Source organism: Kluyveromyces marxianus, chromosome 8 (assembly GCF_001417885.1).
Source record: "Kluyveromyces marxianus DMKU3-1042 DNA, complete genome, chromosome 8".
NCBI classification, from domain to species: domain Eukaryota; kingdom Fungi; phylum Ascomycota; class Saccharomycetes; order Saccharomycetales; family Saccharomycetaceae; genus Kluyveromyces; species Kluyveromyces marxianus.
In genome coordinates, this window is record NC_036032.1 from 1 (window position 1) to 23,508 (window position 23,508).

General features: G+C 40.4%; 5 protein-coding genes across 5 annotated transcripts; 4 read left to right on the forward strand and 1 right to left on the reverse strand.

The window, feature by feature from the left end:
• Window positions 1-2,276: 2,276 nt before the first annotated feature.
• On the forward strand, window positions 2,277-3,569 carry KLMA_80001 (uncharacterized protein; the record flags this gene model as incomplete). Its single annotated transcript, XM_022821727.1, has 1 exon — window positions 2,277-3,569. One exon carries the CDS (start codon window positions 2,277-2,279, stop codon window positions 3,567-3,569), a length of 1,293 nt encoding a protein of 430 aa, XP_022678059.1.
• Window positions 3,570-3,597: 28 nt separating this feature from the next.
• TY2B-C (transposon Ty2-LR1 Gag-Pol polyprotein) lies at window positions 3,598-7,620 on the forward strand (the record flags this gene model as incomplete). The annotated part of the gene is made up of 1 exon (XM_022821728.1): window positions 3,598-7,620. One exon carries the CDS (start codon window positions 3,598-3,600, stop codon window positions 7,618-7,620), a length of 4,023 nt encoding a protein of 1,340 aa, XP_022678060.1.
• Window positions 7,621-8,129: 509 nt separating this feature from the next.
• TY2B-GR1 (transposon Ty2-DR2 Gag-Pol polyprotein) lies at window positions 8,130-11,102 on the forward strand (the record flags this gene model as incomplete). The annotated part of the gene is made up of 1 exon (XM_022821730.1): window positions 8,130-11,102. One exon carries the CDS (start codon window positions 8,130-8,132, stop codon window positions 11,100-11,102), a length of 2,973 nt encoding a protein of 990 aa, XP_022678061.1.
• Window positions 11,103-15,375: 4,273 nt separating this feature from the next.
• Window positions 15,376-16,410, reverse strand: KLMA_80004 (uncharacterized protein; the record flags this gene model as incomplete). Its single annotated transcript, XM_022821731.1, has 1 exon — window positions 15,376-16,410. The coding sequence occupies one exon, from the start codon at window positions 16,408-16,410 to the stop codon at window positions 15,376-15,378; it is 1,035 nt and encodes a 344-aa protein (XP_022678062.1).
• Window positions 16,411-19,183: 2,773 nt separating this feature from the next.
• LAC12 (high-affinity glucose transporter) lies at window positions 19,184-20,551 on the forward strand (the record flags this gene model as incomplete). Its single annotated transcript, XM_022821732.1, has 1 exon — window positions 19,184-20,551. The coding sequence occupies one exon, from the start codon at window positions 19,184-19,186 to the stop codon at window positions 20,549-20,551; it is 1,368 nt and encodes a 455-aa protein (XP_022678063.1).
• Between the last annotated feature and the right edge of the window lie 2,957 nt (window positions 20,552-23,508).

Sequence of the window (23,508 nt, forward strand, 5' to 3'; positions counted from 1 at the left end):
CCGTACACCACATAACTAATCAAATCCGTACACCACATAACTAATCAAATCCGTACACCACATAACTAATCAAATCCGTACACCACATAACTAATCAAATCCTACACCACATAAACTAATCAAATCCGTACACCACATAACTAATCAAATCCGTACACCACATAACTAATCAAATCCGTACACCACATAACTAATCAAATCCGTACACCACATAACTAATCAAATCCGTACACCACATAACTAATCAAATCCGTACACCACATAACTAATCAAATCCGTACACCACATAACTAATCAAATCCGTACACCACATAACTAATCAAATCCGTACACCACATAACTAATCAAATCCGTACACCACATAACTAATCAAATCCGTACACCACATAACTAATCAAATCCGTACACCACATAACTAATCAAATCCGTACACCACATAACTAATCAAATCCGTACACCACATAACTAATCAAATCCGTACACCACATAACTAATCAAATCCGTACACCACATAACTAATCAAATCCGTACACCACATAACTAATCAAATCCGTACACCACATAACTAATCAAATCCGTACACCACATAACTAATCAAATCCGTACACCACATAACTAATCAAATCCGTACACCACATAACTAATCAAATCCGTACACCACATAACTAATCAAATACGTACACCAATGTACTCCTTATTTTCTCTTTTCGCCATTACCCTACCCCCTCTTTTGAATTACCCTACCCCTTCTTTGGTCTTACCCTACCCATTTTTATAGTGTTACCCTCTGTTCTCCTTCTGTTACCCGCCCCAATTTAGAACTTTTCTTCTCTAAGTTCGTGTTACCCTCCCCGCTACATTTGGTCCATCCTCCACATTTGTCGTCGTTACCCTCCCTCTTTGTTGTGTTACCCGCCCTATATTATATCTCACTTTTCTCACTATTTCCTATTTCGGCAACCTCGTTTTTCATGTTTGTTTCTTTTTGTTCGTGCGACGTTACATTCTTCGTGCATTCTCCTTTGTTTTTTTCCACCTGCCATTCCAGCTTCCTGTATTTCTTGTATCCCATTTCCTATTACGGTAAGCATGTTTGATACACGTTTCTTTTCCCAGCTTCCTCTTTGTGCAACTGTTTCTGCGTATCCTCCTTGGTCTTCCTTTGTCCCTTATGTGTCCCTTATGTGTCCCTCATCTGTCCACCTGACCCATCGTGCCCACAGTTTCCCATGTTACCCGCACTTCACTTTTCATACACTTTGACTACCTTGACCAATCTTGCTCCTCTTGCCATCAAACTTCATCTCACATCCACTTCGTCAACCTATGTTTCTTCTGTTACCCGGATGTTTGTCTCTCCCTAACCCAACCTTACTTACTGTCTTTCCCTTCCACTCTTTCCTCCCCCTCCTCCAACTTGATTTTCGTTTTTCAATTTTTTCATTCCTCGTCACTTCACACGGTGCGAACATACCCACTTCTCTTTTGTCTTTCTCTTCCCTCTATTCCTTCCCCCATCTAATTAGTCCTCCGTTACCCGCACAATACACAACCACCCCAAACCTCTTTTCCTGCTAACCTCTACCCACCACCACCCACCCCAAACTTCATCTCACAACCTCACTGTCACCTTCCCTCTTACCCGGACACCAATGTTTATCACGTGCCTCCTCTCTCCTATCATTTTCATTTTCTTCATCATCACTTTACACGGAACGAACCTAGGCCCTTCTCCCCATAACTAGTTACTGTCTCACTTTTTTGCTTCTGATTTTTTATTTTTCATTCTCTCAAGTAGTCTGCGAATACCCCACCCCCATCCTAAGGGGGTTCCCTTCTTATTGATCCTGGACGTCCTACGACGTTGTCTAGGGCGCCAGATATTATACCAACTATAAAAGCTAAGGCTAAAGCCTAGATATACTAGGATCAAGGCTAAAGCATTTGATAATTGAATTGGTTCCAAAAAGTTGTTGATCCTGGACGTCCTACGACGTTGTCTAGGGCGCCAGATATTATACCAACTATAAAAGCTAAGGCTAAAGCCTAGATATACTAGGATCAAGGCTAAAGCATTTGATAATTGAATTGATTCCAAAAAGTATATAAGTAGAAGGTTTCTTCATCCAATTCCCACTTTCGAATTGACAACTTACTTACTATCCAATTATAAGTCAAGTCAGAAGAAACCAAGGAGAACAACAGTAAATACTTACTTATCTAGTGAATCCAACAATTCAATTACCAATTAATTAATCCAACAGCTTCAAGTCAAAATGGCATCCAACGACATTATTTCTACTAACGTCCCTTCTAAGGTCCCTACTACCGATACTGAGGAATATCCAGTCCAACATGGTAGCGCCGCTAAGACACCTATTGTCCCCTCAGACAATCAGGCAAGTCCAGAGGAATCAGGTAGCATCGATGTCGAGCATAAGGCCAATGCCGACGACGAAGCGTCCGGATCCCACGAAGGTCATCATGAAAATTTTTCAAAGGATTCAACAAAAACCGGAACTCCACAGGACACCCTACACAAAGAGCCTGTGGACGGTTCTCCCGTTCCAAATTACGCCCAACAAAGCTGGTACTACCATACACAGCCACCGCCACAGTTTTATTCATCTCCATACGCTAATTATGGGCCTGGTCCTTACACTCCTCCGTGGGCCAACATGAATATGCCCATCCCAGGAGCTAACACGAACCCAGATAAAACTGGAGGACATTATCAAACAACGGGTCCATCTGGGGACAGCTCCCAATACAACCCTGCTTACTACTTCCCGTACCAATTGGAACCAAAACCAGGGTTGCAAAGCCAAACAACGACCGAATGTACTTTCGGCCAATTGCACAATCCCAGAAAAACATTCACTCTGTCAAAGGTAAACTCACCTCACTATTACGACAGCTGGGTAAGAGAAATGTGCCAGGCAATGCTCGAGCAAAACTTGGGCCACCTCATTCCAACAGAGGATAACAAAACCCCAGAAACCCCAGAACCTGCAGAGAAGAGGTACATAAAAGAAATCCATATAGCATGTGTGCCTGAAGAAAAATACCCAAAGTGGTTAAAGTCGAGTTACGACGAAGGTGAAGCACTAATTGACTGCTTCAAGGAAGGAATTAGAAGAATAAAGGCGGAAGAAGACCCTGAGGCAATCGTGTTAGCCCTAGCTGGACTAACACTAGACTACAGAGAGTCTATTCCCAACTTCGCCAAGAGATTAAGGAAAATCCACCAGAGAACGGTAAACGCAAAATTCCCAATGGCAGAAAAGATCGTCATTTCCAGAGCACTAAAGGCTCTACCAGAACGATACGAGAAAGTTGACATCAACTTCACCAAATCAAACGATCAGAGTTTCAATAACTTCATAAACATCCTCCTAACAACTGAGCCAAGAATGAAAAGCTCAAATCAATACGATAATCAACGGTTTTACACCAATTCCGAAAGGAAGCAGGTCGACAGACGTCCAAATAGAAAAACCGTACATCACATTGGATCAAAAACCGTAGAGGGGGACCTTAGGCCTGACACAGAGGTCCAGGAAGAATAATTCCCCCGTCGATCCCCAGAGAGACTTTATGCTTGATGGAGGAGCAACAGTCTCTGTGATATATGACAAAAGGTTAATTCACAATTTTACATCTGAATCTAATCAAATTCTTGTCGACGTTCAACAAAACGAAGTCGCCGTGAAAGGTGAGGGTAACTTAGAACTCAAGTTTAAGGGCAAACGAATTTCCCTACCCGCCATATATGCACCATCAACACACACCAATATCATCAGTGTAGAAGATCTAACAAAATCACAGGCATATCTAGATCTAAGAAGAAACTGCCTGCTATCCAAGAACGGGAAAACCATCGCTCCGACGCACAAGTTCGCGGGCCTAAGGTGGTTATCTCGCAAAAATGCTATAGAACTACCAAACCAGACTCAATCAGTCTATGCAATCACACCCAGATCGGTAAGATCTGCGCCAGACAAGTTCTCTCTGACAAGCATCCACAACATGTTTGGACATATGAATATCAATTACATCCGAGAATCATTCAGAAAAGGCTTAATTCAAGGTGTGAAAGAAGACGATGTAGACTGGACAGGAGTAAGCTCATTCCAATGCCAATACTGTATGGAAGGAAAAGCCAAACGTAACAACCATTACGTGAACGCTAGAAAAGATTATACGAAGGAATATCTTCCTTTCGAATACTTACATACCGACGTTTTTGGACCAGTAAGAGTACAGAGAACCCGTACTACTCCAAGGTACTTCATTGCATTCATAGACGAGGTCACAAAATACATATGGACCTTCCCGTTACTACATAAAACAGCAGAAGAAGTAGCCCCGACATTCAAGGAAGTCGTCATGCTGATTTATACACAGTTCAACACGAGAGTGAAAACCATCCAGATGGACAAAGGATCGGAATACCTGAACACTAAGGTACAGAAATTCCTAAGGGAAAGAGGAATTGTTTCGAGAGAAACGACCGTTGCTGATTCAAAAGCCAATGGAGCCATAGAAAGACAGCACTATACACTCTTGAATGACTGTAGAACGTTCTTGCGACAAGCTAACCTACGCCCTAGATTGTGGTATCATGCCGTCGTATACTCTACAGTAATGAGAAATTCACTCCTAAATAGAAGTATAGGAACGTCCCCGAGAAACAGGGCGGGGATGTCGGGACTGTCATTCAGAGACATTCTTCCCTTCGGACAACCCGTGATTGTCCACTTACCCAACCCAAAATCGAAACTACAAGCTCGGGGAGTCCTAGGCTATGCTCTCCATCCATCCACTAGATCATACGGGTACATCATAGTCGTAGGAAAGAAGAAGAAAATACCTATCGACACTCGAAACTATCGGGTCCTGAACTACCCACCAGGTGCAACAATCTCAGAAGATGAGGTGCAGTACATGATCGACCGTATGGAAAATAACGACGCAGAATCTCAAGACGATATAGAGTCGAACTTTGAACCAAATTATACGGATATGGAGCAACCCATTCACCACACAGCGGACTATTTCCCGAACACAACCGCCCCAAACATCGAGACAGACCAATACAATAATGATAGCTTTGGTCTGCATTACGGGGGTGATTCCGTACCACCTGAGTCGTCCAGTAGCGAGGACGAACTGTTCCCCACAGACGAATCAGAAAACGATTCAGACTCATCGGACCAATCATTCAATGATGATGGAGACCCCATGTCCCCTCCATATTCCGGGGGTGAGGAACAGATAGTACCAACACCAGCCCCGATTAGACGCGTTCCACCAATGGAACCACCATCTCCTGTCGAGGACTCTCCCCCACCTTTATCTGGGACAGACCTCGACGACTTATTTGGAGAATCTAACATAAATAATTACATCCCAGAAGATACAGATCTACTGGCACTAAACCATGAATCTGTTCCGGAACCCGATACCGCGGTACCAGAAACAACGAACATTGAACAAGATAATGTTCTACCATTAGAAACTAACGAAAACTCTAACCCTCCAAATGATAACTCGGACCAGTCAGGCGAAGGGTCAGGCGAAGAGTCAGGCGAAGAGTCAGGCGAAGAGTCAGGCGAAGAGTCAGGCGAAGAGTCATGCGATGAGTCCGGCGATGAGTCAGTCGACAACAGACTCAAGTCCATACCTATTTTCAATGGAAACAAGCACAAAGACGCAAGAACTGCTGAAGCAGATTTGGATTCTTTGTACGGGGGTGGAGATAATACAGAAAATAACAATGGACCAACTTTAGAAGAGGTGTTCAGATCGATCGAAGAAGATCCATTCATGTTAACACAGAAAAGACCGAGATCACGTGCCCGCTATCGTGAATCTAACCAAGATAGTTGCGATTCCGGGGGTGACTACGAGTCAGACTCAGATTCAGACGGATCATCTGACGAGTCACCTCAGAAAGGAAGAAAAATACAACGTGTGAACTATGTTAACGCGGTCCTAAAACCAGTGAATGTAATTCCACTCAATATGTCCCTAAACTACTCGCAGGCAATATCTCGGAACAGAAACGAAGAAGAGAAGGATGCTTTCCAAAAGGCATACCAGAAGGAAATAGCACAGCTAACCAAAATGAACACTTGGAACGAAGAATTAATAGATGCCTCAACTCTCCCTAAGAAGAAGATCCTAAACTCAATGTTCATTTTCACCACTAAAAGAGATAATTCCAAAAAGTGCAGACTAGTCGCTAGAGGAGACCAACAAGCCGCAGATACGTATGACACGGAATTAAAGGCAAATACAGTGGACAACCTAGCTCTCATGACAGTCTTAGCACTGACACTAGACTACAACCTGACCGCATTCCAACTTGACATCTCATCAGCTTACCTCTACGCTGACCTTAAGGAAGAATTGTACATTAGAGCACCACCACACATGAATGCCAAGAACAAGGTACTAAGACTAAATAAATCACTCTATGGGCTAAAACAGAGTGGAGCAAATTGGTACGAACTAATCAGATCGTTCCTAATTAAGAAATGTGACCTGTTTGAAGATAGAATGTGGAAGTGCGTTTTTAGAGACAAAGAACCGCTGAAACTTATCATATGTCTTTTTGTCGATGACATGCTGGTTGTAGGAAACGACGTCAAATATATCAAGAAATTCATATCAAAGCTATCTAAGAGATTTGATACAAAGATTGTAAATGATGGTTCACACAGGCCAGAAGATGGAGTAAACGAGTATGACATTTTGGGCATAGAATTAGAGTATAAGAAAAAAGAATACATGAAGTTCGGAATGCAGAAGTCTCTAGAGGACAAGCTGCCACAACTGGGAATACCCCTACTCCCAAACACTAAAATCAGGAAGGTTCCGGGGGTGCCTGGAGACTACATTTTCTCAGGAAAGGAACTGACATTAAACGAAAGAGAATACAAAAGCAAAGTTAAACACCTGCAAAAAATAGTGGGACTAGCGTCCTACGTAGGACATAAGTTCCGGTTTGACATCTTGTACTACGTGAACATCTTAGCACAACATCAACTGTACCCCAGCGCCAAGGTCCTAGACAGGGCTGCACAATTATGCCAATACTTGTGGGATACAAGAGATAAGAAACTAGTTTGGCATTATTCTGGTCCCAAGGAAAACAATGTTACGGCTGTATCAGATGCAGCATTTGCAGGGAACCAAGATTTCAAATCACAATCAGGAACTCTTTTCCTGAGAAACAACAAGCCCATAGCAGCAAAATCAAGAAAAATCAAGTTGACTTGTATCTCGTCCACAGAAGCCGAGATATACGCAATCAGTCAAAGCCTGCCAATACTACGTGGTTTAGAACACCTAGTGAACAAGTTACAAGACACAAAAGTAACAGTGAAAGTTAAAACAGACAGTCAACCATCAATGGCAATAATAAACGGCACGGATGACTCAGCATGCCTCAAGAAACACATTGGTAGTAGGGCAATGAGGATAAGAGATGAGTGCGATGATCTCGGACTTACACTCGAATACATCCCCACAAAAGAAAACAATGCTGACATTTTAACCAAACCCCTATCCGTGAAGCTATTCAAACTTCTCACAGAGGACTGGATACAATAGCTTTCTCCTAGTAGGGGGTGTATTGATCCTGGACGTCCTACGACGTTGTCTAGGGCGCCAGATATTATACCAACTATAAAAGCTAAGGCTAAAGCCTAGATATACTAGGATCAAGGCTAAAGCATTTGATAATTGAATTGGTTCCAAAAAGTATATAAGTAGAAGGTTTCTTCATCCAATTCCCACTTTCGAATTGACAACTTACTTACTATCCAATTATAAGTCAAGTCAGAAGAAACCAAGGAGAACAACAGTAAATACTTACTTATCTAGTGAATCCAACAAATCAATTACCAATTAATTAATCCAACAGCTTCAAGTCAAAATGGCATCCAACGACATTATTTCTACTAACGCCCCTTCTAAGGTCCCTACTACCGATACTGAGGAATATCCAGTCCAACATAGAAAGACAGCACTATACACTCTTGAATGACTGTAGAACATTCTTGCGACAAGCTAACCTACGCCCTAGATTGTGGTATCATGCCGTCGTATACTCTACAGTAATGAGAAATTCACTCCTGAATAGAAGTATAGGAACGTCCCCGAGAAACAGGGCGGGGATGTCGGGACTGTCATTCAGAGACATTCTTCCCTTCGGACAACCCGTGATTGTCCACCTACCCAACCCAAAATCGAAACTACAAGCTCGAGGAGTCCTAGGCTATGCTCTCCATCCATCCACTAGATCATACGGGTACATCATAGTCGTAGGAAAGAAGAAGAAAATACCTATCGACACTCGAAACTATCGGGTCCTGAACTACCCACCAGGTGCAACTATCTCAGAAGATGAGGTGCAGTACATGATCGACCGTATGGAAAATAACGACGCAGAATCTCAAGACGATATAGAGTCGAACTTTGAACCAAATTATACGGATATGGAGCAACCCATTCACCACACAGCGGACTATTTCCCGAACACAACCGCCCCAAACATCGAGACAGACCAATACAATAATGATAGCTTTGGTCTGCATTACGGGGGTGATTCCGTACCACCTGAGTCGTCCAGTAGCGAGGACGAACTGTTCCCCACAGACGAATCAGAAAACGATTCAGACTCATCGGACCAATCATTCAATGATGATGGAGACCCCATGTCCCCTCCATATTCCGGGGGTGAGGAACAGATAGTACCAACACCAGCCCCGATTAGACGCGTTCCACCAATGGAACCACCATCTCCTGTCGAGGACTCTCCCCCACCTTTATCTGGGACAGACCTCGACGACTTATTTGGAGAATCTAACATAAATAATTACATCCCAGAAGATACAGATCTACTGGCACTAAACCATGAATCTGTTCCGGAACCCGATACCGCGGTACCAGAAACAACGAACATTGAACAAGATAATGTTCTACCATTAGAAACTAACGAAAACTCTAACCCTCCAAATGATAACTCGGACCAGTCAGGCGAAGGGTCAGGCGAAGAGTCAGGCGAAGAGTCAGGCGAAGAGTCAGGCGAAGAGTCAGGCGAAGAGTCATGCGATGAGTCCGGCGATGAGTCAGTCGACAACAGACTCAAGTCCATACCTATTTTCAATGGAAACAAGCACAAAGACGCAAGAACTGCTGAAGCAGATTTGGATTCTTTGTACGGGGGTGGAGATAATACAGAAAATAACAATGGACCAACTTTAGAAGAGGTGTTCAGATCGATCGAAGAAGATCCATTCATGTTAACACAGAAAAGACCGAGATCACGTGCCCGCTATCGTGAATCTAACCAAGATAGTTGCGATTCCGGGGGTGACTACGAGTCAGACTCAGATTCAGACGGATCATCTGACGAGTCACCTCAGAAAGGAAGAAAAATACAACGTGTGAACTATGTTAACGCGGTCCTAAAACCAGTGAATGTAATTCCACTCAATATGTCCCTAAACTACTCGCAGGCAATATCTCGGAACAGAAACGAAGAAGAGAAGGATGCTTTCCAAAAGGCATACCAGAAGGAAATAGCACAGCTAACCAAAATGAACACTTGGAACGAAGAATTAATAGATGCCTCAACTCTCCCTAAGAAGAAGATCCTAAACTCAATGTTCATTTTCACCACTAAAAGAGATAATTCCAAAAAGTGCAGACTAGTCGCTAGAGGAGACCAACAAGCCGCAGATACGTATGACACGGAATTAAAGGCAAATACAGTGGACAACCTAGCTCTCATGACAGTCTTAGCACTGACACTAGACTACAACCTGACCGCATTCCAACTTGACATCTCATCAGCTTACCTCTACGCTGACCTTAAGGAAGAATTGTACATTAGAGCACCACCACACATGAATGCCAAGAACAAGGTACTAAGACTAAATAAATCACTCTATGGGCTAAAACAGAGTGGAGCAAATTGGTACGAACTAATCAGATCGTTCCTAATTAAGAAATGTGACCTGTTTGAAGATAGAATGTGGAAGTGCGTTTTTAGAGACAAAGAACCGCTGAAACTTATCATATGTCTTTTTGTCGATGACATGCTGGTTGTAGGAAACGACGTCAAATATATCAAGAAATTCATATCAAAGCTATCTAAGAGATTTGATACAAAGATTGTAAATGATGGTTCACACAGGCCAGAAGATGGAGTAAACGAGTATGACATTTTGGGCATAGAATTAGAGTATAAGAAAAAAGAATACATGAAGTTCGGAATGCAGAAGTCTCTAGAGGACAAGCTGCCACAACTGGGAATACCCCTACTCCCAAACACTAAAATCAGGAAGGTTCCGGGGGTGCCTGGAGACTACATTTTCTCAGGAAAGGAACTGACATTAAACGAAAGAGAATACAAAAGCAAAGTTAAACACCTGCAAAAAATAGTGGGACTAGCGTCCTACGTAGGACATAAGTTCCGGTTTGACATCTTGTACTACGTGAACATCTTAGCACAACATCAACTGTACCCCAGCGCCAAGGTCCTAGACAGGGCTGCACAATTATGCCAATACTTGTGGGATACAAGAGATAAGAAACTAGTTTGGCATTATTCTGGTCCCAAGGAAAACAATGTTACGGCTGTATCAGATGCAGCATTTGCAGGGAACCAAGATTTCAAATCACAATCAGGAACTCTTTTCCTGAGAAACAACAAGCCCATAGCAGCAAAATCAAGAAAAATCAAGTTGACTTGTATCTCGTCCACAGAAGCCGAGATATACGCAATCAGTCAAAGCCTGCCAATACTACGTGGTTTAGAACACCTAGTGAACAAGTTACAAGACACAAAAGTAACAGTGAAAGTTAAAACAGACAGTCAACCATCAATGGCAATAATAAACGGCACGGATGACTCAGCATGCCTCAAGAAACACATTGGTAGTAGGGCAATGAGGATAAGAGATGAGTGCGATGATCTCGGACTTACACTCGAATACATCCCCACAAAAGAAAACAATGCTGACATTTTAACCAAACCCCTATCCGTGAAGCTATTCAAACTTCTCACAGAGGACTGGATACAATAGCTTTCTCCTAGTAGGGGGTGTATTGATCCTGGACGTCCTACGACGTTGTCTAGGGCGCCAGATATTATACCAACTATAAAAGCTAAGGCTAAAGCCTAGATATACTAGGATCAAGGCTAAAGCATTTGATAATTGAATTGGTTCCAAAAAGTATATAAGTAGAAGGTTTCTTCATCCAATTCCCACTTTCGAATTGACAACTTACTTACTATCCAATTATAAGTCAAGTCAGAAGAAACCAAGGAGAACAACAGTAAATACTTACTTATCTAGTGAATCCAACAAATCAATTACCAATTAATTAATCCAACAGCTTCAAGTCAAAATGGCATCCAACGACATTATTTCTACTAACGCCCCTTCTAAGGTCCCTACTACCGATACTGAGGAATATCCAGTCCAACACTTGGAGTTTGCAACAACGCCAATAGGCACACTACAAAGTAACAACACTGACCTGAACTCTGTAGAAAGTGCTTTTGAAGGGCATGTCAACGATTTAATCCTGATCGGGAACTATGATTTTAACTTCATACGCAACGGAAGTCTTTTCAGACGTGGATTGGAAATCAGCAGACCCGTGATTCATTTTACTTCAAAGTATGGTGAACATGTAGCCATTCACACGTCGGAAATTTCTCATGAGGAATTTGGTCAAATCATTGCTAATGCTACCCCAGACCATCCACATAATGGAAAATTGGGAAAAAGAGGTTGGTCATTTGATGCAACTTGGGTGTCTTACAATTATGACAACGTGAATTCCGATTTGGCACGTCAATGGGCGGACAATATACATAACGATAACCAATATCAACTTGAAGAAGAGATGCTTAACTTCATGAGCGCCAATGATGGTTATAAATATTGTATTTCACCAGTCTTGAGCTCCAATCCTGGCGATATATCTAAGAATGCGTTTGATGATTCCGTGGACCAGACCCCAATGCACGGCGAAACGTACTTCAACACATACGGTGGTATTGACGGTGAGTGCAACGATTATTATGATTGTTTGACAAGCGACTGCAGTGGATTCTGAGAGTGTTAAACGTACAGAGCTCTTTTTCCACAACAACGATTACATCATTTCTCCAATTGTAATAAACTATGCCTTTGATCGGATGTCACAAGATTTTTCATACAAATAGAATTATTTCCACCTAGTAGTAAAGAATCATGAGTGTCGATCGATGATTGATCTTCACGGTATTGGCTCTTACCTCGGCTCAAGTTTATTTTGCGATTGTTTACATCTGAAAACAACTTAGCCTGGTGTCTCGAAAAAGTCTTGATATCTTTTTATAGAATCTCAGCTTTACGATCATTAACCGCTTGTAGCAATCATGTATTCTATGCAGTAAATCCATACATTTAAATACCTCGAAGATAATTTATGCAATCCAAGATTATCACGTTTGGCAAAGAATAATAACTAAACGTAAATTGAGCTTCCGCGCCATCAATGATGTTGATCCTGGAGGTCCTACGAAGTCGTCTACGGCCCGAGATTTTACATCAATTATAAACATACAGGTTCGAACCGTATCAAGGCTACATCACTTGGTGATTGAACCCATTCTAAAAAGTACATAAGTACAACGTCTCTTCATCCAATTCTCCACCGCTGGTGCTACCGTGTTGTATCATGGCATAGGTCAAGTACTTAGAAATTAGGCGCACGCCAGCTAGGTACTGCTTGACAGTTAATGGCCCCGATCTCCACGCCCGCCCCTTGTTCGGCATATTTGAGGTATGTCACCGTACTCCTGGACCTAAATAAGGTAAGACAACTAGCAATCAAGTTCTTCTGGCCGTGCCTGTTATCTTTGATTGCGGTAACTAGGGTTTCTGTTAGACGGTCAGTGTCTCTTGTCTTACAGCCATTCCTGTCTTTAGAATACTTGTACAATACTGCGACGAATGGCACGTTGTCCAATCTAGAACTACCATCTGAATCAAGTACATTCTTGGGGATTTTGACCTCCAACGCCAGAGTGTTGCAGGACATACCCATGTCATCCGACTTTCCGAACACTTTATCCATACCTAAACCTGTAAAGGCATGTGCACATCCTAAAGTCAGTGCGAAAAAATACAAAAGGTTCATGTCAAAATGGCCTTCAGTGACATCGATGCTACCAGCGTCCAGCTAAGGTCCCTACTACCAATTCTGATGATTATCCACTTCAACAGTTCTCTTCCACTCTTTCTCTTCCACTCTTTCTCTTCCACTCTTTGCTTCTTCCGTTCCCACACATTTGATTTTCATTTTCTTCCTCGTCACTTCACACGGTACCAACCTCGGCTCTTCTCACCATCTCACTTTCGTCTCACTCGTTTTTCTCATCTCCCGTTTCTCATTTCTTGTTTCAGTTTGTTTTTCTCAATCTTCTGGCGGTACTTCCCCTCTACAAGAGACTCCCCTTACAAAAATTACCCAATTTTTACGACCACTTTACAAACACGAAACTATTACTAACAAATGTACTTTTTCGCTGAAATCTTTTTCTCCAAAGGGTACCCTCTGGTAAACAACGATATGATTTTCTATTTTGACACTGAACACCTTAATTCAACCCTTTTTCTACCCTCTTCAAATGTTTGGTCCAGTACTCTGAAATCTAAATAAACAAACACTCTGACTCCACTAAGGACCACCGCTAAGGACCACTCCTAATGGGACTCCCTCCCAATTCATAATGGCTTTTGTTGAACCAAACTCTGATTCAAACACTGCTAATTCTGATTCAAACCCTCCTTCACCTGCAGGCAACCCCCCGTCTTCTGCAGGCAACCCCCCGTCTTCTGCAGGCAACCCCCCTTCGAAAACTCAAAAGTATACGTTTAACTATTTGAATAATCCCAAGTCCCGCTTCACTTTGCCCACAGTCCAATCCCCTTGGGCTACAAGATTTGGGTAAGAGACTTTTGTAAAGCATTGCACAAGCAGGGTCTAGGCTATCTTCTACCTTCACGCGACGGAACCTTTTCACACGTTCCACAAGATGATGAGAAGGACTACATAACACAAATCCACTCTGCTTGCGTTCCTGTAGACAAATCCCCAAAATGGTTAAAATTGAATCCTGAAGACGATGCTTCAATTGTTGACTGCTTCCTACGCGCTGTCCAAAAATCAATGAAGAGGAATATCCAACAAATATCGTGGACGAGATGGCAAATTTGTCTCTACTGCCAGAAGAATCTCTCCAGAGCTTTTTGAAAAGAGCTAAGGATCTACAGAGAAGAGCATCAAACGCTAGTTTCCCCAGTGTTGACCAAATACTCATCGACAAAACTCTGATAACTTTACCTGAAACATACCATGGGGCTACCGTGACCTTTTACGATCAAAAGGATCGAAGTTTCAAAAGGTTCATGGAAATCCTCTCAGAAACTGCGACAAAGATCTCAGATGGAGACGCGGGAAAGGAGATAATTAAGAAAGAATCGTCAAATCGTCTGGACAAGAACAACGAGATAGAGACCCTTAAGGAAAAAATATCAAAATTTTCCATGCACGATGAAAACCAATCCGTAATTTCTTAGCTCAGATACAACGCTAATGGTACCTAATAATCAGAATACTACCTGAAACAACTTAAGTTTGATCAAAACCATTCCAACCCTGAAACAACTTCCTGAAATATAAACAAATATAGGCAGATATAGTTCAGTTACAACGCACCAACTACACTACGTACTCTTCACCAAAAGCTCTCGAGCATGGATTCTCTATCTTTCCTATCTAAATTCTCACTTTCATTCCACCATCTAAAATCTTTTGCAACTACTTAGTGGGTTGCATTTAGTGACGACGGTTGGTTGATGTGAAAAGCTATGCAGACTGGTGTCACTAGGGTTTTGTACATCTCATTATCGTCTAAATCTTATAACTGATTGTAGTAGCTTTCTAGCACTATTTTTTTTGTCAGTCAGATCCGACGTCAAAGCCAAATAGAAAGCCGCTAGATGCGCCAGTGGATACACAAATGTTGATCTTACGTATTATACATCATCTAAAACTTGTTTGGTCATGCGAGTATAGTATATCGAAAAACAGCCGAGAACCCACTTTCTACTTTCCTTTCCCAATTCTTTTTTTCCTTCTTAAATCTTTAAATATGCTTCTCTTTCTCATTTTGTTGTATTTATTTTTTGACAATTTGTCGTCCTGAAGGGTCCTGCCCCACGCTTGAGTACAAAACATACACATACAAAAAACTTACTAAAGCGAATATAGTGACAAGAAACCTTCTACTACGTACTTCTAATTCTGAGGAATTCGCCTGACTCTCAAAAGTTGCGCAATTCCATCAGTGATAGTTTGCTTCAATGGTATTTGATCAAACCCCAACAATTTCTTTGACTTTGAGACATCTATCTTGGCAATTGACCCCTCTTTGAACTTGTTAGTGCCTGGTTGACCCTTTGCAATCTTACCATTCAATTCTGGGAATTTTTCATGGATAACATCGTACCATTGTTGCGTAGTGTAAACATCAGCATCAAGGAATATCCTTTGACCATCAAATCGTGATTCCGTCAAGGCTAGATAATGGGCCCTAGCTACATCTCTTACATCAAGGGCAGGAACTCCAAAAAATGGAGCGAGATCGCCACCTGGTTTGGATGCAAGAATCTGCTCGAAGTAAGAAGCCGTTTCATTTAATTTACCCTTAGCAGTTTCATCGAAAGCTTGTGGACCAGTAACAAAAAATGGATTGATAGTGGACAATCTGAATTTGATAGCATCTTTGTTATCTTCCTTAAACTTCCAAATAGCTTGCTCAGCCAATTTCTTGGAAATTGAGTAGGCAGAAAAACTGTCAACAGCATCCCCTCTCCCATCTGGATTCCAAGACTCTTCGTTTATTATAGCTGTTTTATCGAAAATAGTCTTCAAATTAGCACCAGCTAGCGAAGAAGAGGTGTATACGACACTTTCAACAGAATCGGCAGCATACGATTTGATAGCATTGAAAACGGACAAAGTACCAGTGATGGCTGTGTTGATATAATCATTTTGTAAATCAGTGAGAGTCGAGTCAGCTGGGGATGCAGTGTGCAACACGTATTTGATTTGAGTGTTGTACTTTTTGAACAATGGATCGAATGCCTCAACAGCGTTTAAATCCGGAACGATTTCTAAAATCAAGTTCTCATTGTCGAACAACTTAGCTATGGTGTCAGCCTTTTCTTGAGTTCTAACCGTTCCTATGACCTTATGACCGTTACTCAAGAGAATCTTGATGATATGTTGAGCAATAAAACCATTGGCTCCTGTAATTACCGTGTATGACATTTTTAATCTATGAATAAGTCAGTGAAATGTAGCTTGCTTATAGTCGATGATTCGCCTTTTTTGAAAATCGGGGACTAATCTATGATACTATTGATAAGCTATCCGTCAAGTACGACAACTTTACAAAGCTTACAACTATAGCAATCGTCAAGTAGCGCACTTCAGCTGGGCTATACGGCCACCGATGGCGTCTCTTTATATACAGCTTTAGGGTACTGATATCGCAGCCTTACCGAGGAAGAACTCAGAAGCTTTTGATAAAACAAGGAATTATGTCGCTGAGTTTACAATGTAAGTTTACTTTAGTCAGCGTTGGACATTTGTCATCTAATTCAAAACAACTCATCTGCATTTTCGTACTCTTTAGTACCACATTTTGTATTACTAATCAATATCCACATTAACTTCACTCTTTTTTTAACAATTTCCATGGAGTACATACTAAAACCGCATGCTTTAGATACAGAGGTTTTCGAAACTGTTGTTTTGGAGGTCCGAAGAGGTTGCCTTGGGTGCCAGATATCATATCAAATATAAAAGCTAGGATTACAGCCGCATTATACTAGAATCGAGGCTACAACATTTGACAATTGAATCCATTTCGAAAAATATATATAAGTAACAGGTTTCTTCATTTAAGTCTCGATTTGAATTAACGACTTAATTAATACCCAAGTCAGACAAAAGAAACCAAGGATAACTTCAGTAAAAAATATTTATCTAGCGATTCGAGCCATTCAAACATCAAGCTATTAATCCAACTATTACCTCAAATCAAGATAATATCGATACTAATAATTTTCCACCCAAGGTTCCTACCACCAATTCAGACTTATATGCAGTCAAATGTTATATAATAAAAAGAACTAAGTTGAGTGTTTGGTAATTGAATCAGAAACCAATAAGTATATCAGTAATTAGTCTTTAGATCGGATTCTCATATAAAGCGAGCACTGCTCTAGGATTGTTCAAAATTAATCCATACGTTAAGCAGGACGAATTCAGAACCATCTCAGTAAATTTTTACTTTCCCAAGTAATCCAATAATTGCTTGAAGTATCAATGGTACCTAGTGATCAATTGTATTAAAATCCAACGTAAGGTCCCTATTACCAATCCTGATCGATATCTAGCCGAAAACCGGGTAATAATTCTTTGAACCAACACATTGGTTGTTTGATAATCATTTTTACTCCTACTCTCAGAGCGGACTTTTTGTTTGAGTACGTTGAATACCCTAGTTACCCTACCCGGCTATTTACCCTTCATTATTTAAATACCCGCCTCATGATAAAAGTAAACGGCCCCTCCATGATTCTAATTTTTTTCTTGTTTATTCGAGATTGTAACACGGAGAAACGGAGAGAATAGGGATAAACGGAAAATTAGTGGAAAAATATTCAAAAAAAAAAGTGGGGTACGCATAAATCATTAAGGCAAATGGGAATACGCAGAAGCCGAAATTCTCGAGCAGTCATCTAAGGAAAAAAAGGTGCCAATGCCAACCCAATCAATAGCTGACTGTATTTCAGTTGCATAAGAAATTAATTTCAGTTCATTGTCTGTTGCTAGGGTGCGATAGAGGTTCATATTGTATGTTTATGTCTGTTTTACGTGGTTACCGTTTGTTAGGAGATAGTGGCCATTTTAGGTATTGCATGGAGCACAGACACAATAAAAGTCTTTAGCAGGTGACCCGTGAGAATCCCATGTTTCCAGTAAATGTTTTTAATTTTGCTCTATGTCATAACTCCTCATTATTATAATTTTCCATTTGAGCATAGAAGCTTACTATACCCAGATCTATGAATATTGGAAATGATCGCACTAGAAGAGTAACAAGTATACTCACGCTTCTATTTGAATATTGCATTTGAACACTCGTTACCTCAAATCATTTCAATGCACCTTCGACCATCATTTACCATAATCCCGGTATGTCTGTTGTGGGACTACTTACTGCAAATAAATCTGAACATCTGACAACATATGTTAAATAAGTTTCTCTACAGAATTTCCGACATACTTACTCTCAAACTTATTCATAGTCTCATAGTACCGGAAATGTGTTTTCCTTCCTTCAACATTCATTCATCAAGAATGAAGGTCGCAAAGATACGTCATATGATTCAGTTTTTTTGAATCAGTCTCCTCTCTTGTACGTTAATCCAGGCACAATCCGAACTATATATTAAGCAGTACCTGACATATTCCTGGTAGTCAACGATTTTAATTTTAGCTCACTTAGCCATTCAGAATAATCGAGACAGCATAAAACATTATATCTTTTAATACTGCAAACTCTCAAAAAACTCATATAACAGAGATAAATCTGATATCTCCTATCAAATATAGCAAAAGCGTTGTATTGAGACCAGATATCAACATAACGAACAGATATGACAGAAAAGTGGAGTGAATCATCATCACTACATAAAAATACTCCTTTGGGAGCAGTAGAACATAAGGAGACTTCTGATTCTGAAAATAAATGCCATTTTTACGCAGAAGACACCAACGAAACTAACGTTATGGATGAGACAGATCTGCCAGGATATGTATCAAAGCAATACCTACCATTGTATGGTATGTGTTTCATTGTTTATCTTTGCTCTACTATGCAAGGTTACGACGGGTCTTTGATGGGGTCTATCTATACTTAAAAGGCGTATTTGAACTATTATCATTTAGATGTATTTCATCAACAGGCACTGGCTTGGTGTTTTCTATCTACAATATCGGTCAAATTTGTGGTGCATTTTTTGCTCCTATTATGGACTGGAAAGGAAGAAAACCAGCTATTTTGCTCGGGTGTTTCGGTGTTGTTGCAGCATCAGTAGTGACAGCAGCCACAAGTACAAAGAGTGCTTTGATTGGAGGTAGATGGATGTTATCTTTCTTTGCTACAATTGCTTGCTCTGCTGCACCCGCCTATTGTGTAGAGGTTTCTCCTGTGCATTTGAGAGGGAAAGTTGCTGGACTTTATAACACTCTTTGGTACTGTGGATCTATTGTTGCTGCGTTCACGACTTACGGTACCAATAAGCATTTACCAAACTCTGCGAATGGATTTAAAATTCCTTTATATTGCCAAACGATCTTCCCGGGTCTCGTTTGTATTTTCGGTTGGTTACTCCCTGAGTCCCCTAGGTGGTTGGTCGGTGTTGGTCGCGAGGAAGAAGCCCGTGAGTTTATTGCAAAGTATCATTTCAATGGTAACAGGGAACATCCTTTAATCGACTTCGAGATGTCGGAGATCATCGAGTCATTCCACGGCATCAATATGTCCGCTCCGTTGGAGGTCTTAGACCTAAGACCCTTGTTTAGAAAGAGATCTGACAGATACAGGTTAGGATTGGTCATCGCTATGGCATGGTTTGGTCAGTTTTCCGGTAACAATGTCTGTTCCTACTATTTGCCTACCATGTTAACAAGTGTTGGCATGAAATCAGTCTCGGTTAATGTGTTGATGAACGGTGTATACTCAATTGTATCTTGGGTTGCATCCATAATAGGGTCCTTCTGTCATGATAAAGTGGGAAGAAGAAAGATGTTTATGATATCCACTCTAGGCGCGGCTTTAGCGTTATCAGGATTGGCAATCTGTACAGCACGTTATCAAGCCGGTAGTAAAGGAGCTTCTAAGGGAACATTGGTCTTCATTTACTTATTCGGAGTTATTTTCTCGTTTGCATTTACTCCTATGCAGCCTATCTATCCCTCTGAAGTATCAACCAATTTGATGAGATCTAAAGCTCAATTAGTAAACAATGTCGTCGCTGGCGTGGCTCAGTTTGTTAATCAATTTGCAGCTCCAAAAGCTATGAAAAATATCAAATATTGGTTCTACGTTTTTTATGTGTTTTTTGACATCTTCGAGTTTATCATCGTTTACTTCTTCTTTGTCGAAACCAAAGGAAAGACTCTTGAAGAGTTGGCTGCTGTATTTGAGGCTCCAAACCCAAGAAAAGCATCTACTGATCCGGTATTTGCTGCTCAGGTCAGGGAGCAAATTTTGCGTGATAATAACCAACGACAATTGGAAGCAATGGGAATTAAAAATAGCGTTACCAATAACATGGATGATGTAAAGGCTAATGTGAACCACGTCGAGAAAGTCTCCGATTTGGAATCAGTTTAAAGGGAGATTTGGGATTAGTCCCTGAAACCATATCTTTTTCTTGATTAATGTAATTCGTCTATCAAAGTATGTAAATTTTCAGCCTAATGTATGGATTCGCATTTCCAGTCAGAATATCTTATGAACGGCATGTGCAAGACTATTATTATATTTTTCTTGACTGTATTTTAATCTATTATCGTATTTTAGAAGAAGCGTACATCATGAGCTCCCTCATGCTCGGAAAGTATATGTGAATATATGCAATTGCAATGGTTCTATTGGATACCCTGTACCGTTAACCGTTTATATAGGGATGAATTTCTTAAAAACATTGGTGATAATAATTCAAATAAGATGAATGAAAACTATGTATCTCATTTCTTCAAAAAAGATTAAAAGTTAAGAACTTCAGGCATGCAGGGAAATTTCAGATTTTATTTCAAGTATAGAGTCAATTATGATACATCTTATTCACGCCAGATTTTTGGGCGGCATGAAATGAACAAATGATTTCTTTTTTCTAATAAACACGCTGTATATCTGAAACTAAAAAGAGCGTGGAAACAATACTAATGATGCTATATGTTGCGATTTCTTTACAACTTTTTTTAGATTAACAAACAAACATTTTTTTTTTTTCATGATATACATGATATAATTTACTCTTGAAAATTTTGAAAACAATTAGCTGCCATCTTTGAAAAACCAATCCAAGTAACTCATAATAAATATCGTTTCCATTATAAAAATAATTATGTATCCGTATACATTTTTAGGAAGAGTACACGCGTGCTCCTCTAAAATTAAATAAAATAAGAGAGGCACCTTTGTCAGTAGCCTCATATATTTGTGGGTAGTAACAGTCCTAATTGCGGTCAGCGAATTCAATTCTTTGGTCAGAAGGCTAGGATTCTAAGTCCATAACTGATCTATCGATGAATTCTACCGATCCTCTCTTTCTAGATAATTTGCTTATTTCAGAATTATCAGGGCATAATTGAGGACCTTTTCTTCCGATCACATACCATGGCAAGTCGAAAAGTTCTTCCATCGACTCCAACGAACGGCCAGAAATTTCAGGAACGAAGAAATAAACCCAGAACAAAGAACAACACAAAATACCTACAAAAAAGTAAAATGCACCATAGTTATTCATTGCAATTAGCATTTTTGGTACGGCTCTGGAATTACCATATTGATTTGCGAAATGTAATACCATTATCACAGATTGAGCAAATGATCTGATCTTCAAAGGAAATATTTCAGCTGAGAGTAGGTACTGAATACTATTGAAACCCATAGTCCAACCTGTACCGGATAAGTACATGGCGGCCATAGCGCCTTGTGAGGCGCGATGTTGCGAGGGCGTCAACTTAGCACCTTCTTTGGTAGCTTCAGGTACAACAGTTAGAAAAATAGCAAAGTATAATAAGGTGACTAACTGGATAGAAATTCCAATATAAGCTGCTTTTTTCCTCCCCAAAAAGTCAATAATAAAGAACGCACAGATATAAGCGGAAATAAATTTGACAACACCTAATATTGCTGTCATTTTGAGCTTGTCCTTTCCATTTATTCCTAGTAATTGGAAAAGTTCTGGTGCATAAATCGTTATTGCGTTAGCGCCAGACCATTGACCCAAAATCTGAACCAAGCATGCAATAGCAAAAAATCTATATCTAATGGACCTCACAAATAAAATATCTTTGATCATGTCAATATAACCCGTCCCAGAACGTGCTTCGTTCTCTTGTTCTATCTGGTGGTTGATATCTGCAATTTCACCAACTAAAAATGGATGGTCCACTGGAAGGTTCCGCAATTTGGACAAATTTTCAATTGCTTTGTCTTCTTTTCCAATCTTCATCAACCATCTAGGACTTTCAATGCACCAAAGAAAAGAGCCAATAAGAATAAGGCCTGCTAGTATTATTTTCAAGGAAGTTGGAACAACCCATTGTAATCTACTATGAGGAGACATATGCAAAGCTGTACCATAGTTAGCAAAGTAAGCCAACATTATTCCGAAATACACTGCACCAGCAAAAATACACCCCATCAAACCTCTGATTTGTCTTAAAGACACTTCAGAAAGATACGCTGGTCCAATAGTAGCAGTCTGACCAATAGCTAAACCTTCGATAACTCTACCAACATAAAGAGGACCAACACTGCTTGAAGTTATTTGAATAATGGCGCCAATAATCCAGACTATACATACCAGCTGTAAGGATCTTATTCTCCCTAGTTTATCAACAAAGTACACTGCCATAATAGAACCGGCGATGGATCCAAGTTGAACAGTTGATGTGATATTAGATTTAAGGTCTGCCAAAGCTGATGCAGATTTGTGCTTATCTAATAATCCAAATTGCTTTTGAAAACTTACTTGAGCTAACGACGCTGAAACATTACCCTCATCATAGCCTCTTGCGGCCCCAAGAATCCCAAATACGAATGTCGACATGTACAACCTCCAATTATAGACTTCTGGAGGTGACTCAGTGTCAGTCACTCTCCATCTGGGCTTCTTCTTTTCCGTTTCTACTAGAATGGATTCTACTGCAGACGCTGCCCCGCTATTACTGTCCTCATCGGAACGTACACCATTTTGCAAATATTCTTCTTTGTCGTTTCCTGACATTATAGTTAGCTGTTGTTTATTTACTCTAGGTTGTATTACTTGGCATGGAAAACGATGCCAAGAACACAATTTTTCATTAACAGAAGTGGATAAGGGAATAATCTAGAGAGATAACTTGGTATATATATACAAACTTTCTTGAGCTCTTGATTGAAGAGGGGATGTGTTTTTTTGCCGCCATTATTCACATTTTTCATTCTTTATCTTGAGGTCACGCACGCATGACTGAATTCTGCTGTGAGCCACGCAATATGAACGAAGCAAAAAATAAAAATAATAATAATAATAATAATAATAATAATACACAACTTTGAAACTCAACATGGATCAT